The sequence below is a fragment of the Saccostrea echinata genome, unplaced genomic scaffold (assembly GCF_033153115.1).
Source record: "Saccostrea echinata isolate AGI-Se365-2 ecotype Australia unplaced genomic scaffold, CSIRO_AGI_Sech_v1 ptg000009l, whole genome shotgun sequence".
NCBI classification, from domain to species: Eukaryota; Metazoa; Mollusca; class Bivalvia; order Ostreida; family Ostreidae; genus Saccostrea; species Saccostrea echinata.
In genome coordinates this window covers 48,980,279-48,996,459 of record NW_026889758.1, presented here as the reverse complement: position 1 = coordinate 48,996,459, position 16,181 = coordinate 48,980,279, and the positions used below count along the sequence as shown (strand labels likewise).

The 16,181-nt window shown below is 48.4% G+C and overlaps 2 protein-coding genes and 1 long non-coding RNA gene across 3 annotated transcripts; all 3 read right to left on the bottom strand.

The window, feature by feature from the left end:
• Positions 1-2,024: 2,024 nt before the first annotated feature.
• On the bottom strand, positions 2,025-2,515 carry LOC133183872 (uncharacterized). Its single transcript, XR_009720753.1, has 3 exons — positions 2,423-2,515; positions 2,212-2,311; positions 2,025-2,066 (listed from the first exon to the last, which is right to left on the bottom strand). It is a non-coding gene; the product is annotated as an uncharacterized LOC133183872 (long non-coding RNA).
• A 6,462-nt stretch (positions 2,516-8,977) lies between these two features.
• On the bottom strand, positions 8,978-10,862 carry LOC133184030 (uncharacterized). The gene is made up of 7 exons (XM_061318900.1): positions 10,488-10,862; positions 10,304-10,379; positions 10,134-10,198; positions 9,926-10,025; positions 9,715-9,814; positions 9,518-9,569; positions 8,978-9,088 (listed from the first exon to the last, which is right to left on the bottom strand). Exons 3-7 carry the CDS (start codon positions 10,194-10,196, stop codon positions 8,978-8,980), a joined length of 426 nt encoding a protein of 141 aa, XP_061174884.1. The 5' UTR covers positions 10,197-10,198; positions 10,304-10,379; positions 10,488-10,862.
• LOC133184029 (uncharacterized) lies at positions 10,480-12,364 on the bottom strand. Its single transcript, XM_061318899.1, has 7 exons — positions 11,990-12,364; positions 11,806-11,881; positions 11,636-11,700; positions 11,428-11,527; positions 11,217-11,316; positions 11,020-11,071; positions 10,480-10,590 (listed from the first exon to the last, which is right to left on the bottom strand). Exons 3-7 carry the CDS (start codon positions 11,696-11,698, stop codon positions 10,480-10,482), a joined length of 426 nt encoding a protein of 141 aa, XP_061174883.1. The 5' UTR covers positions 11,699-11,700; positions 11,806-11,881; positions 11,990-12,364.
• Between the last annotated feature and the right edge of the window lie 3,817 nt (positions 12,365-16,181).

Sequence of the window (16,181 nt, the reverse complement as noted above, 5' to 3'; positions counted from 1 at the left end):
GGCTGGGCCATGGGGTCGTCTCCGTCTGTGGGCTGGGCGGCTGGCTGCTTCGGCGGCGTCCCTCGTCCGGGTCCCTGAAAATACACAACTGAGAAGAGATTAGTAAACATTCAAAACAGTGAAACAAAGCACAGAAATTCACAACAAAATAAGTTGAAAAACAAGTTAGCAGATGAAGACAGTTAGATCAGGAAAGGGCATAAAGGGGGGATTAAGGGGAAGGGGGGATGGTTAGTTATGTTAGATTAGGGGAAGTGCTTAGGAGACAGAGAAGAGAAGAAGAGACAGAAGGAAATAAATTCAAAAAGCTTCTCTATTAGGCTTCCTGGTTGCGGAATTGGATCCTGGACTTCTGCTGGACTTCTGCTGGACTTCTGCTGGGCTCTGCTGTTTGCTGTGCGTCCTGTCAATTGGAAGTCAAGAGGTCAAAGGCTGATACGATCGACATCAATTGGCAAGGAAAAGATCATGAAAAGCTGCAACAAGTAGAGTGTGAATCTTACCTCCTCTTCTCTACTTGACTGCAGTTGGGATCCGTCCGGGTCAGCATACACCTCCTCTTCGGCTAATAAAGCAAAACCAAGACATCAAAACAACTTCGTCGAGTTATCAGAATTCACCCAGTGCAAACAGCAGAGTCAAGATATCCTTAACACAAACACACAGTAATGAAAGTGCACACAGTGCAAGATGTGTACAGTGCGTCTTACCTGCACGTCAGGGATTGACCGCACTCCATCACACAACTGCTGCCTGCAGGTGCACGGTCTGCTCTTCTTCCACGGAACCAGACCAGTCCAACCCCCGTACCTGTTAACAAAGATGTCTACAGGTCAAAGCCCGAGTAACACACCCGCAACAAGGAACGAGTAACAAAAGTCCACAGAGTGCAAGGAGTATACAGATTGCAAGTCTCATTACCTCCAATGCTTGGGTTGGCCGCAGTGTATCCCTGAACCCTCTGCACTTCTTCCGGCAGGCCGCAGTCCGCACTCTGGATCCAGAACAGCCAAACCAGGACCTGTTTTAACAGCAAATGTGCAGTAGTCAAACAAGTGTGCTTAGACCAATGAAAACAGTAGAAATGAAGAAACTCCACAGAGTGCGAGGCGTGCACAATGCATCTTACCATCCTTGGGTTGGCAGTCTCCTCTTCACACCCCTGGGGGTAGAGGGCTGCATCACACTGCATCTCTACAGTAGAAAGACGAGACATCAAGAGAGGTCACAATCTGCTTCAAGTGAGATGAGAGAAAAACAATCAACACAGTTAATACAGGTTTAAGACATGAATCTTACCCTCTCTTCAATGAGCGGTCGCAGTCGATCCCTGCTCTCCAGAGTGCTGCTGTACGTCTCGGTGGGATCGACGCTCCTGAAAACACACAAAGTCAGGAGGTCAAAGGAGCACCCTAGCTGCTCTGATCAAGTTATAATGCAAAACAGGAATCCAGAAGTGCTACACAGGCAGCCTGTTACTCACCGCTTTGGCCAATGTTGGCCGCTAGACAGGGCTGGGCCATGGGGTCGTCTCCGTCTGTGGGCTGGGCGGCTGGCTGCTTCGGCGGCGTCCCTCGTCCGGGTCCCTGAAAATACACAACTGAGAAGAGATTAGTAAACATTCAAAACAGTGAAACAAAGCACAGAAATTCACAACAAAATAAGTTGAAAAACAAGTTAGCAGATGAAGACAGTTAGATCAGGAAAGGGCATAAAGGGGGGATTAAGGGGAAGGGGGGATGGTTAGTTATGTTAGATTAGGGGAAGTGCTTAGGAGACAGAGAAGAGAAGAAGAGACAGAAGGAAATAAATTCAAAAAGCTTCTCTATTAGGCTTCCTGGTTGCGGAATTGGATCCTGGACTTCTGCTGGACTTCTGCTGGGCTCTGCTGTTTGCTGTGCGTCCTGTCAATTGGAAGTCAAGAGGTCAAAGGCTGATACGATCGACATCAATTGGCAAGGAAAAGATCATGAAAAGCTGCAACAAGTAGAGTGTGAATCTTACCTCCTCTTCTCTACTTGACTGCAGTTGGGATCCGTCCGGGTCAGCATACACCTCCTCTTCGGCTAATAAAGCAAAACCAAGACATCAAAACAACTTCGTCGAGTTATCAGAATTCACCCAGTGCAAACAGCAGAGTCAAGATATCCTAAACACAAACACACAGTAATGAAAGTGCACACAGTGCAAGATGTGTACAGTGCGTCTTACCTGCACGTCAGGGATTGACCGCACTCCATCACACAACTGCTGCCTGCAGGTGCACGGTCTGCTCTTCTTCCACGGAACCAGACCAGTCCAACCCCCGTACCTGTTAACAAAGATGTCTACAGGTCAAAGCCCGAGTAACACACCCGCAACAAGGAACGAGTAACAAAAGTCCACAGAGTGCAAGGAGTATACAGATTGCAAGTCTCATTACCTCCAATGCTTGGGTTGGCCGCAGTGTATCCCTGAACCCTCTGCACTTCTTCCGGCAGGCCGCAGTCCGCACTCTGGATCCAGAACAGCCAAACCAGGACCTGTTTTAACAGCAAATGTGCAGTAGTCAAACAAGTGTGCTTAGACCAATGAAAACAGTAGAAATGAAGAAACTCCACAGAGTGCGAGGCGTGCACAATGCATCTTACCATCCTTGGGTTGGCAGTCTCCTCTTCACACCCCTGGGGGTAGAGGGTTGCATCACACTGCATCTCTACAGTAGAAAGACGAGACATCAAGAGAGATCACAATCTGCTTCAAGTGAGATGAGAGAAAAACAATCAACACAGTTAATACAGGTTTAAGACATGAATCTTACCCTCTCTTCAATGAGCGGTCGCAGTCGATCCCTGCTCTCCAGAGTGCTGCTGTACGTCTCGGTGGGATCGACGCTCCTGAAAACACACAAAGTCAGGAGGTCAAAGGAGCACCCTAGCTGCTCTGATCAAGTTATAATGCAAAACAGGAATCCAGAAGTGCTACACAGGCAGCCTGTTACTCACCGCTTTGGCCAATGTTGGTCGCTAGACAGGGCTGGGCCATGGGGTCGTCTCCGTCTGTGGGCTGGGCGGCTGGCTGCTTCGGCGGCGTCCCTCGTCCGGGTCCCTGAAAATACACAACTGAGAAGAGATTAGTAAACATTCAAAACAGTGAAACAAAGCACAGAAATTCACAACAAAATAAGTTGAAAAACAAGTTAGCAGATGAAGACAGTTAGATCAGGAAAGGGCATAAAGGGGGGATTAAGGGGAAGGGGGGATGGTTAGTTATGTTAGATTAGGGGAAGTGCTTAGGAGACAGAGAAGAGAAGAAGAGACAGAAGGAAATAAATTCAAAAAGCTTCTCTATTAGGCTTCCTGGTTGCGGAATTGGATCCTGGACTTCTGCTGGACTTCTGCTGGGCTCTGCTGTTTGCTGTGCGTCCTGTCAACTGGAAGTCAAGAGGTCAAAGGCTGATACGATCGACATCAATTGGCAAGGAAAAGATCATGAAAAGCTGCAACAAGTAGAGTGTGAATCTTACCTCCTCTTCTCTACTTGACTGCAGTTGGGATCCGTCCGGGTCAGCATACACCTCCTCTTCGGCTAATAAAGCAAAACCAAGACATCAAAACAACTTCGTCGAGTTATCAGAATTCACCCAGTGCAAACAGCAGAGTCAAGATATCCTTAACACAAACACACAGTAATGAAAGTGCACACAGTGCAAGATGTGTACAGTGCGTCTTACCTGCACGTCAGGGATTGACCGCACTCCATCACACAACTGCTGCCTGCAGGTGCACGGTCTGCTCTTCTTCCACGGAACCAGACCAGTCCAACCCCCGTACCTGTTAACAAAGATGTCTACAGGTCAAAGCCCGAGTAACACACCCGCAACAAGGAACGAGTAACAAAAGTCCACAGAGTGCAAGGAGTATACAGATTGCAAGTCTCATTACCTCCAATGCTTGGGTTGGCCGCAGTGTATCCCTGAACCCTCTGCACTTCTTCCGGCAGGCCGCAGTCCGCACTCTGGATCCAGAACAGCCAAACCAGGACCTGTTTTAACAGCAAATGTGCAGTAGTCAAACAAGTGTGCTTAGACCAATGAAAACAGTAGAAATGAAGAAACTCCACAGAGTGCGAGGCGTGCACAATGCATCTTACCATCCTTGGGTTGGCAGTCTCCTCTTCACACCCCTGGGGGTAGAGGGCTGCATCACACTGCATCTCTACAGTAGAAAGACGAGACATCAAGAGAGATCACAATCTGCTTCAAGTGAGATGAGAGAAAAACAATCAACACAGTTAATACAGGTTTAAGACATGAATCTTACCCTCTCTTCAATGAGCGGTCGCAGTCGATCCCTGCTCTCCAGAGTGCTGCTGTACGTCTCGGTGGGATCGACGCTCCTGAAAACACACAAAGTCAGGAGGTCAAAGGAGCACCCTAGCTGCTCTGATCAAGTTATAATGCAAAACAGGAATCCAGAAGTGCTACACAGGCAGCCTGTTACTCACCGCTTTGGCCAATGTTGGCCGCTAGACAGGGCTGGGCCATGGGGTCGTCTCCGTCTGTGGGCTGGGCGGCTGGCTGCTTCGGCGGCGTCCCTCGTCCGGGTCCCTGAAAATACACAACTGAGAAGAGATTAGTAAACATTCAAAACAGTGAAACAAAGCACAGAAATTCACAACAAAATAAGTTGAAAAACAAGTTAGCAGATGAAGACAGTTAGATCAGGAAAGGGCATAAAGGGGGGATTAAGGGGAAGGGGGGATGGTTAGTTATGTTAGATTAGGGGAAGTGCTTAGGAGACAGAGAAGAGAAGAAGAGACAGAAGGAAATAAATTCAAAAAGCTTCTCTATTAGGCTTCCTGGTTGCGGAATTGGATCCTGGACTTCTGCTGGACTTCTGCTGGGCTCTGCTGTTTGCTGTGCGTCCTGTCAATTGGAAGTCAAGAGGTCAAAGGCTGATACGATCGACATCAATTGGCAAGGAAAAGATCATGAAAAGCTGCAACAAGTAGAGTGTGAATCTTACCTCCTCTTCTCTACTTGACTGCAGTTGGGATCCGTCCGGGTCAGCATACACCTCCTCTTCGGCTAATAAAGCAAAACCAAGACATCAAAACAACTTCGTCGAGTTATCAGAATTCACCCAGTGCAAACAGCAGAGTCAAGATATCCTTAACACAAACACACAGTAATGAAAGTGCACACAGTGCAAGATGTGTACAGTGCGTCTTACCTGCACGTCAGGGATTGACCGCACTCCATCACACAACTGCTGCCTGCAGGTGCACGGTCTGCTCTTCTTCCACGGAACCAGACCAGTCCAACCCCCGTACCTGTTAACAAAGATGTCTACAGGTCAAAGCCCGAGTAACACACCCGCAACAAGGAACGAGTAACAAAAGTCCACAGAGTGCAAGGAGTATACAGATTGCAAGTCTTACCTCCAATGCTTGGGTTGGCCGCAGTGTATCCCTGAACCCTCTGCACTTCTTCCGGCAGGCCGCAGTCCGCACTCTGGATCCAGAACAGCCAAACCAGGACCTGTTTTAACAGCAAATGTGCAGTAGTCAAACAAGTGTGCTTAGACCAATGAAAACAGTAGAAATGAAGAAACTCCACAGAGTGCGAGGCGTGCACAATGCATCTTACCATCCTTGGGTTGGCAGTCTCCTCTTCACACCCCTGGGGGTAGAGGGCTGCATCACACTGCATCTCTACAGTAGAAAGACGAGACATCAAGAGAGATCACAATCTGCTTCAAGTGAGATGAGAGAAAAACAATCAACACAGTTAATACAGGTTTAAGACATGAATCTTACCCTCTCTTCAATGAGCGGTCGCAGTCGATCCCTGCTCTCCAGAGTGCTGCTGTACGTCTCGGTGGGATCGACGCTCCTGAAAACACACAAAGTCAGGAGGTCAAAGGAGCACCCTAGCTGCTCTGATCAAGTTATAATGCAAAACAGGAATCCAGAAGTGCTACACAGGCAGCCTGTTACTCACCGCTTTGGCCAATGTTGGCCGCTAGACAGGGCTGGGCCATGGGGTCGTCTCCGTCTGTGGGCTGGGCGGCTGGCTGCTTCGGCGGCGTCCCTCGTCCGGGTCCCTGAAAATACACAACTGAGAAGAGATTAGTAAACATTCAAAACAGTGAAACAAAGCACAGAAATTCACAACAAAATAAGTTGAAAAACAAGTTAGCAGATGAAGACAGTTAGATCAGGAAAGGGCATAAAGGGGGGATTAAGGGGAAGGGGGGATGGTTAGTTATGTTAGATTAGGGGAAGTGCTTAGGAGACAGAGAAGAGAAGAAGAGACAGAAGGAAATAAATTCAAAAAGCTTCTCTATTAGGCTTCCTGGTTGCGGAATTGGATCCTGGACTTCTGCTGGACTTCTGCTGGGCTCTGCTGTTTGCTGTGCGTCCTGTCAACTGGAAGTCAAGAGGTCAAAGGCTGATACGATCGACATCAATTGGCAAGGAAAAGATCATGAAAAGCTGCAACAAGTAGAGTGTGAATCTTACCTCCTCTTCTCTACTTGACTGCAGTTGGGATCCGTCCGGGTCAGCATACACCTCCTCTTCGGCTAATAAAGCAAAACCAAGACATCAAAACAACTTCGTCGAGTTATCAGAATTCACCCAGTGCAAACAGCAGAGTCAAGATATCCTTAACACAAACACACAGTAATGAAAGTGCACACAGTGCAAGATGTGTACAGTGCGTCTTACCTGCACGTCAGGGATTGACCGCACTCCATCACACAACTGCTGCCTGCAGGTGCACGGTCTGCTCTTCTTCCACGGAACCAGACCAGTCCAACCCCCGTACCTGTTAACAAAGATGTCTACAGGTCAAAGCCCGAGTAACACACCCGCAACAAGGAACGAGTAACAAAAGTCCACAGAGTGCAAGGAGTATACAGATTGCAAGTCTCATTACCTCCAATGCTTGGGTTGGCCGCAGTGTATCCCTGAACCCTCTGCACTTCTTCCGGCAGGCCGCAGTCCGCACTCTGGATCCAGAACAGCCAAACCAGGACCTGTTTTAACAGCAAATGTGCAGTAGTCAAACAAGTGTGCTTAGACCAATGAAAACAGTAGAAATGAAGAAACTCCACAGAGTGCGAGGCGTGCACAATGCATCTTACCATCCTTGGGTTGGCAGTCTCCTCTTCACACCCCTGGGGGTAGAGGGCTGCATCACACTGCATCTCTACAGTAGAAAGACGAGACATCAAGAGAGATCACAATCTGCTTCAAGTGAGATGAGAGAAAAACAATCAACACAGTTAATACAGGTTTAAGACATGAATCTTACCCTCTCTTCAATGAGCGGTCGCAGTCGATCCCTGCTCTCCAGAGTGCTGCTGTACGTCTCGGTGGGATCGACGCTCCTGAAAACACACAAAGTCAGGAGGTCAAAGGAGCACCCTAGCTGCTCTGATCAAGTTATAATGCAAAACAGGAATCCAGAAGTGCTACACAGGCAGCCTGTTACTCACCGCTTTGGCCAATGTTGGCCGCTAGACAGGGCTGGGCCATGGGGTCGTCTCCGTCTGTGGGCTGGGCGGCTGGCTGCTTCGGCGGCGTCCCTCGTCCGGGTCCCTGAAAATACACAACTGAGAAGAGATTAGTAAACATTCAAAACAGTGAAACAAAGCACAGAAATTCACAACAAAATAAGTTGAAAAACAAGTTAGCAGATGAAGACAGTTAGATCAGGAAAGGGCATAAAGGGGGGATTAAGGGGAAGGGGGGATGGTTAGTTATGTTAGATTAGGGGAAGTGCTTAGGAGACAGAGAAGAGAAGAAGAGACAGAAGGAAATAAATTCAAAAAGCTTCTCTATTAGGCTTCCTGGTTGCGGAATTGGATCCTGGACTTCTGCTGGACTTCTGCTGGGCTCTGCTGTTTGCTGTGCGTCCTGTCAACTGGAAGTCAAGAGGTCAAAGGCTGATACGATCGACATCAATTGGCAAGGAAAAGATCATGAAAAGCTGCAACAAGTAGAGTGTGAATCTTACCTCCTCTTCTCTACTTGACTGCAGTTGGGATCCGTCCGGGTCAGCATACACCTCCTCTTCGGCTAATAAAGCAAAACCAAGACATCAAAACAACTTCGTCGAGTTATCAGAATTCACCCAGTGCAAACAGCAGAGTCAAGATATCCTTAACACAAACACACAGTAATGAAAGTGCACACAGTGCAAGATGTGTACAGTGCGTCTTACCTGCACGTCAGGGATTGACCGCACTCCATCACACAACTGCTGCCTGCAGGTGCACGGTCTGCTCTTCTTCCACGGAACCAGACCAGTCCAACCCCCGTACCTGTTAACAAAGATGTCTACAGGTCAAAGCCCGAGTAACACACCCGCAACAAGGAACGAGTAACAAAAGTCCACAGAGTGCAAGGAGTATACAGATTGCAAGTCTCATTACCTCCAATGCTTGGGTTGGCCGCAGTGTATCCCTGAACCCTCTGCACTTCTTCCGGCAGGCCGCAGTCCGCACTCTGGATCCAGAACAGCCAAACCAGGACCTGTTTTAACAGCAAATGTGCAGTAGTCAAACAAGTGTGCTTAGACCAATGAAAACAGTAGAAATGAAGAAACTCCACAGAGTGCGAGGCGTGCACAATGCATCTTACCATCCTTGGGTTGGCAGTCTCCTCTTCACACCCCTGGGGGTAGAGGGCTGCATCACACTGCATCTCTACAGTAGAAAGACGAGACATCAAGAGAGATCACAATCTGCTTCAAGTGAGATGAGAGAAAAACAATCAACACAGTTAATACAGGTTTAAGACATGAATCTTACCCTCTCTTCAATGAGCGGTCGCAGTCGATCCCTGCTCTCCAGAGTGCTGCTGTACGTCTCGGTGGGATCGACGCTCCTGAAAACACACAAAGTCAGGAGGTCAAAGGAGCACCCTAGCTGCTCTGATCAAGTTATAATGCAAAACAGGAATCCAGAAGTGCTACACAGGCAGCCTGTTACTCACCGCTTTGGCCAATGTTGGCCGCTAGACAGGGCTGGGCCATGGGGTCGTCTCCGTCTGTGGGCTGGGCGGCTGGCTGCTTCGGCGGCGTCCCTCGTCCGGGTCCCTGAAAATACACAACTGAGAAGAGATTAGTAAACATTCAAAACAGTGAAACAAAGCACAGAAATTCACAACAAAATAAGTTGAAAAACAAGTTAGCAGATGAAGACAGTTAGATCAGGAAAGGGCATAAAGGGGGGATTAAGGGGAAGGGGGGATGGTTAGTTATGTTAGATTAGGGGAAGTGCTTAGGAGACAGAGAAGAGAAGAAGAGACAGAAGGAAATAAATTCAAAAAGCTTCTCTATTAGGCTTCCTGGTTGCGGAATTGGATCCTGGACTTCTGCTGGACTTCTGCTGGACTTCTGCTGGGCTCTGCTGTTTGCTGTGCGTCCTGTCAATTGGAAGTCAAGAGGTCAAAGGCTGATACGATCGACATCAATTGGCAAGGAAAAGATCATGAAAAGCTGCAACAAGTAGAGTGTGAATCTTACCTCCTCTTCTCTACTTGACTGCAGTTGGGATCCGTCCGGGTCACCTCTTCGGCTAATAAAGCAAAACCAAGACATCAAAACAACTTCGTCGAGTTATCAGAATTCACCCAGTGCAAACAGCAGAGTCAAGATATCCTTAACACAAACACACAGTAATGAAAGTGCACACAGTGCAAGATGTGTACAGTGCGTCTTACCTGCACGTCAGGGATTGACCGCACTCCATCACACAACTGCTGCCTGCAGGTGCACGGTCTGCTCTTCTTCCACGGAACCAGACCAGTCCAACCCCCGTACCTGTTAACAAAGATGTCTACAGGTCAAAGCCCGAGTAACACACCCGCAACAAGGAACGAGTAACAAAAGTCCACAGAGTGCAAGGAGTATACAGATTGCAAGTCTCATTACCTCCAATGCTTGGGTTGGCCGCAGTGTATCCCTGAACCCTCTGCACTTCTTCCGGCAGGCCGCAGTCCGCACTCTGGATCCAGAACAGCCAAACCAGGACCTGTTTTAACAGCAAATGTGCAGTAGTCAAACAAGTGTGCTTAGACCAATGAAAACAGTAGAAATGAAGAAACTCCACAGAGTGCGAGGCGTGCACAATGCATCTTACCATCCTTGGGTTGGCAGTCTCCTCTTCACACCCCTGGGGGTAGAGGGCTGCATCACACTGCATCTCTACAGTAGAAAGACGAGACATCAAGAGAGGTCACAATCTGCTTCAAGTGAGATGAGAGAAAAACAATCAACACAGTTAATACAGGTTTAAGACATGAATCTTACCCTCTCTTCAATGAGCGGTCGCAGTCGATCCCTGCTCTCCAGAGTGCTGCTGTACGTCTCGGTGGGATCGACGCTCCTGAAAACACACAAAGTCAGGAGGTCAAAGGAGCACCCTAGCTGCTCTGATCAAGTTATAATGCAAAACAGGAATCCAGAAGTGCTACACAGGCAGCCTGTTACTCACCGCTTTGGCCAATGTTGGCCGCTAGACAGGGCTGGGCCATGGGGTCGTCTCCGTCTGTGGGCTGGGCGGCTGGCTGCTTCGGCGGCGTCCCTCGTCCGGGTCCCTGAAAATACACAACTGAGAAGAGATTAGTAAACATTCAAAACAGTGAAACAAAGCACAGAAATTCACAACAAAATAAGTTGAAAAACAAGTTAGCAGATGAAGACAGTTAGATCAGGAAAGGGCATAAAGGGGGGATTAAGGGGAAGGGGGGATGGTTAGTTATGTTAGATTAGGGGAAGTGCTTAGGAGACAGAGAAGAGAAGAAGAGACAGAAGGAAATAAATTCAAAAAGCTTCTCTATTAGGCTTCCTGGTTGCGGAATTGGATCCTGGACTTCTGCTGGACTTCTGCTGGACTTCTGCTGGGCTCTGCTGTTTGCTGTGCGTCCTGTCAATTGGAAGTCAAGAGGTCAAAGGCTGATACGATCGACATCAATTGGCAAGGAAAAGATCATGAAAAGCTGCAACAAGTAGAGTGTGAATCTTACCTCCTCTTCTCTACTTGACTGCAGTTGGGATCCGTCCGGGTCACCTCTTCGGCTAATAAAGCAAAACCAAGACATCAAAACAACTTCGTCGAGTTATCAGAATTCACCCAGTGCAAACAGCAGAGTCAAGATATCCTTAACACAAACACACAGTAATGAAAGTGCACACAGTGCAAGATGTGTACAGTGCGTCTTACCTGCACGTCAGGGATTGACCGCACTCCATCACACAACTGCTGCCTGCAGGTGCACGGTCTGCTCTTCTTCCACGGAACCAGACCAGTCCAACCCCCGTACCTGTTAACAAAGATGTCTACAGGTCAAAGCCCGAGTAACACACCCGCAACAAGGAACGAGTAACAAAAGTCCACAGAGTGCAAGGAGTATACAGATTGCAAGTCTCATTACCTCCAATGCTTGGGTTGGCCGCAGTGTATCCCTGAACCCTCTGCACTTCTTCCGGCAGGCCGCAGTCCGCACTCTGGATCCAGAACAGCCAAACCAGGACCTGTTTTAACAGCAAATGTGCAGTAGTCAAACAAGTGTGCTTAGACCAATGAAAACAGTAGAAATGAAGAAACTCCACAGAGTGCGAGGCGTGCACAATGCATCTTACCATCCTTGGGTTGGCAGTCTCCTCTTCACACCCCTGGGGGTAGAGGGCTGCATCACACTGCATCTCTACAGTAGAAAGACGAGACATCAAGAGAGGTCACAATCTGCTTCAAGTGAGATGAGAGAAAAACAATCAACACAGTTAATACAGGTTTAAGACATGAATCTTACCCTCTCTTCAATGAGCGGTCGCAGTCGATCCCTGCTCTCCAGAGTGCTGCTGTACGTCTCGGTGGGATCGACGCTCCTGAAAACACACAAAGTCAGGAGGTCAAAGGAGCACCCTAGCTGCTCTGATCAAGTTATAATGCAAAACAGGAATCCAGAAGTGCTACACAGGCAGCCTGTTACTCACCGCTTTGGCCAATGTTGGCCGCTAGACAGGGCTGGGCCATGGGGTCGTCTCCGTCTGTGGGCTGGGCGGCTGGCTGCTTCGGCGGCGTCCCTCGTCCGGGTCCCTGAAAATACACAACTGAGAAGAGATTAGTAAACATTCAAAACAGTGAAACAAAGCACAGAAATTCACAACAAAATAAGTTGAAAAACAAGTTAGCAGATGAAGACAGTTAGATCAGGAAAGGGCATAAAGGGGGGATTAAGGGGAAGGGGGGATGGTTAGTTATGTTAGATTAGGGGAAGTGCTTAGGAGACAGAGAAGAGAAGAAGAGACAGAAGGAAATAAATTCAAAAAGCTTCTCTATTAGGCTTCCTGGTTGCGGAATTGGATCCTGGACTTCTGCTGGACTTCTGCTGGGCTCTGCTGTTTGCTGTGCGTCCTGTCAATTGGAAGTCAAGAGGTCAAAGGCTGATACGATCGACATCAATTGGCAAGGAAAAGATCATGAAAAGCTGCAACAAGTAGAGTGTGAATCTTACCTCCTCTTCTCTACTTGACTGCAGTTGGGATCCGTCCGGGTCAGCATACACCTCCTCTTCGGCTAATAAAGCAAAACCAAGACATCAAAACAACTTCGTCGAGTTATCAGAATTCACCCAGTGCAAACAGCAGAGTCAAGATATCCTTAACACAAACACACAGTAATGAAAGTGCACACAGTGCAAGATGTGTACAGTGCGTCTTACCTGCACGTCAGGGATTGACCGCACTCCATCACACAACTGCTGCCTGCAGGTGCACGGTCTGCTCTTCTTCCACGGAACCAGACCAGTCCAACCCCCGTACCTGTTAACAAAGATGTCTACAGGTCATAGCCCGAGTAACACACCCGCAACAAGGAACGAGTAACAAAAGTCCACAGAGTGCAAGGAGTATACAGATTGCAAGTCTCATTACCTCCAATGCTTGGGTTGGCCGCAGTGTATCCCTGAACCCTCTGCACTTCTTCCGGCAGGCCGCAGTCCGCACTCTGGATCCAGAACAGCCAAACCAGGACCTGTTTTAACAGCAAATGTGCAGTAGTCAAACAAGTGTGCTTAGACCAATGAAAACAGTAGAAATGAAGAAACTCCACAGAGTGCGAGGCGTGCACAATGCATCTTACCATCCTTGGGTTGGCAGTCTCCTCTTCACACCCCTGGGGGTAGAGGGCTGCATCACACTGCATCTCTACAGTAGAAAGACGAGACATCAAGAGAGGTCACAATCTGCTTCAAGTGAGATGAGAGAAAAACAATCAACACAGTTAATACAGGTTTAAGACATGAATCTTACCCTCTCTTCAATGAGCGGTCGCAGTCGATCCCTGCTCTCCAGAGTGCTGCTGTACGTCTCGGTGGGATCGACGCTCCTGAAAACACACAAAGTCAGGAGGTCAAAGGAGCACCCTAGCTGCTCTGATCAAGTTATAATGCAAAACAGGAATCCAGAAGTGCTACACAGGCAGCCTGTTACTCACCGCTTTGGCCAATGTTGGCCGCTAGACAGGGCTGGGCCATGGGGTCGTCTCCGTCTGTGGGCTGGGCGGCTGGCTGCTTCGGCGGCGTCCCTCGTCCGGGTCCCTGAAAATACACAACTGAGAAGAGATTAGTAAACATTCAAAACAGTGAAACAAAGCACAGAAATTCACAACAAAATAAGTTGAAAAACAAGTTAGCAGATGAAGACAGTTAGATCAGGAAAGGGCATAAAGGGGGGATTAAGGGGAAGGGGGGATGGTTAGTTATGTTAGATTAGGGGAAGTGCTTAGGAGACAGAGAAGAGAAGAAGAGACAGAAGGAAATAAATTCAAAAAGCTTCTCTATTAGGCTTCCTGGTTGCGGAATTGGATCCTGGACTTCTGCTGGACTTCTGCTGGGCTCTGCTGTTTGCTGTGCGTCCTGTCAACTGGAAGTCAAGAGGTCAAAGGCTGATACGATCGACATCAATTGGCAAGGAAAAGATCATGAAAAGCTGCAACAAGTAGAGTGTGAATCTTACCTCCTCTTCTCTACTTGACTGCAGTTGGGATCCGTCCGGGTCAGCATACACCTCCTCTTCGGCTAATAAAGCAAAACCAAGACATCAAAACAACTTCGTCGAGTTATCAGAATTCACCCAGTGCAAACAGCAGAGTCAAGATATCCTTAACACAAACACACAGTAATGAAAGTGCACACAGTGCAAGATGTGTACAGTGCGTCTTACCTGCACGTCAGGGATTGACCGCACTCCATCACACAACTGCTGCCTGCAGGTGCACGGTCTGCTCTTCTTCCACGGAACCAGACCAGTCCAACCCCCGTACCTGTTAACAAAGATGTCTACAGGTCAAAGCCCGAGTAACACACCCGCAACAAGGAACGAGTAACAAAAGTCCACAGAGTGCAAGGAGTATACAGATTGCAAGTCTCATTACCTCCAATGCTTGGGTTGGCCCCAGTGTATCCCTGAACCCTCTGCACTTCTTCCGGCAGGCCGCAGTCCGCACTCTGGATCCAGAACAGCCAAACCAGGACCTGTTTTAACAGCAAATGTGCAGTAGTCAAACAAGTGTGCTTAGACCAATGAAAACAGTAGAAATGAAGAAACTCCACAGAGTGCGAGGCGTGCACAATGCATCTTACCATCCTTGGGTTGGCAGTCTCCTCTTCACACCCCTGGGGGTAGAGGGCTGCATCACACTGCGTCTCTACAGTAGAAAGACGAGACATCAAGAGAGGTCACAATCTGCTTCAAGTGAGATGAGAGAAAAACAATCAACACAGTTAATACAGGTTTAAGACATGAATCTTACCCTCTCTTCAATGAGCGGTCGCAGTCGATCCCTGCTCTCCAGAGTGCTGCTGTACGTCTCGGTGGGATCGACGCTCCTGAAAACACACAAAGTCAGGAGGTCAAAGGAGCACCCTAGCTGCTCTGATCAAGTTATAATGCAAAACAGGAATCCAGAAGTGCTACACAGGCAGCCTGTTACTCACCGCTTTGGCCAATGTTGGCCGCTAGACAGGGCTGGGCCATGGGGTCGTCTCCGTCTGTGGGCTGGGCGGCTGGCTGCTTCGGCGGCGTCCCTCGTCCGGGTCCCTGAAAATACACAACTGAGAAGAGATTAGTAAACATTCAAAACAGTGAAACAAAGCACAGAAATTCACAACAAAATAAGTTGAAAAACAAGTTAGCAGATGAAGACAGTTAGATCAGGAAAGGGCATAAAGGGGGGATTAAGGGGAAGGGGGGATGGTTAGTTATGTTAGATTAGGGGAAGTGCTTAGGAGACAGAGAAGAGAAGAAGAGACAGAAGGAAATAAATTCAAAAAGCTTCTCTATTAGGCTTCCTGGTTGCGGAATTGGATCCTGGACTTCTGCTGGACTTCTGCTGGACTTCTGCTGGGCTCTGCTGTTTGCTGTGCGTCCTGTCAATTGGAAGTCAAGAGGTCAAAGGCTGATACGATCGACATCAATTGGCAAGGAAAAGATCATGAAAAGCTGCAACAAGTAGAGTGTGAATCTTACCTCCTCTTCTCTACTTGACTGCAGTTGGGATCCGTCCGGGTCAGCATACACCTCCTCTTCGGCTAATAAAGCAAAACCAAGACATCAAAACAACTTCGTCGAGTTATCAGAATTCACCCAGTGCAAACAGCAGAGTCAAGATATCCTTAACACAAACACACAGTAATGAAAGTGCACACAGTGCAAGATGTGTACAGTGCGTCTTACCTGCACGTCAGGGATTGACCGCACTCCATCACACAACTGCTGCCTGCAGGTGCACGGTCTGCTCTTCTTCCACGGAACCAGACCAGTCCAACCCCCGTACCTGTTAACAAAGATGTCTACAGGTCATAGCCCGAGTAACACACCCGCAACAAGGAACGAGTAACAAAAGTCCACAGAGTGCAAGGAGTATACAGATTGCAAGTCTCATTACCTCCAATGCTTGGGTTGGCCGCAGTGTATCCCTGAACCCTCTGCACTTCTTCCGGCAGGCCGCAGTCCGCACTCTGGATCCAGAACAGCCAAACCAGGACCTGTTTTAACAGCAAATGTGCAGTAGTCAAACAAGTGTGCTTAGACCAATGAAAACAGTAGAAATGAAGAAACTCCACAGAGTGCGAGGCGTGCACAATGCATCTTACCATCCTTGGGTTGGCAGTCTCCTCTTCACACC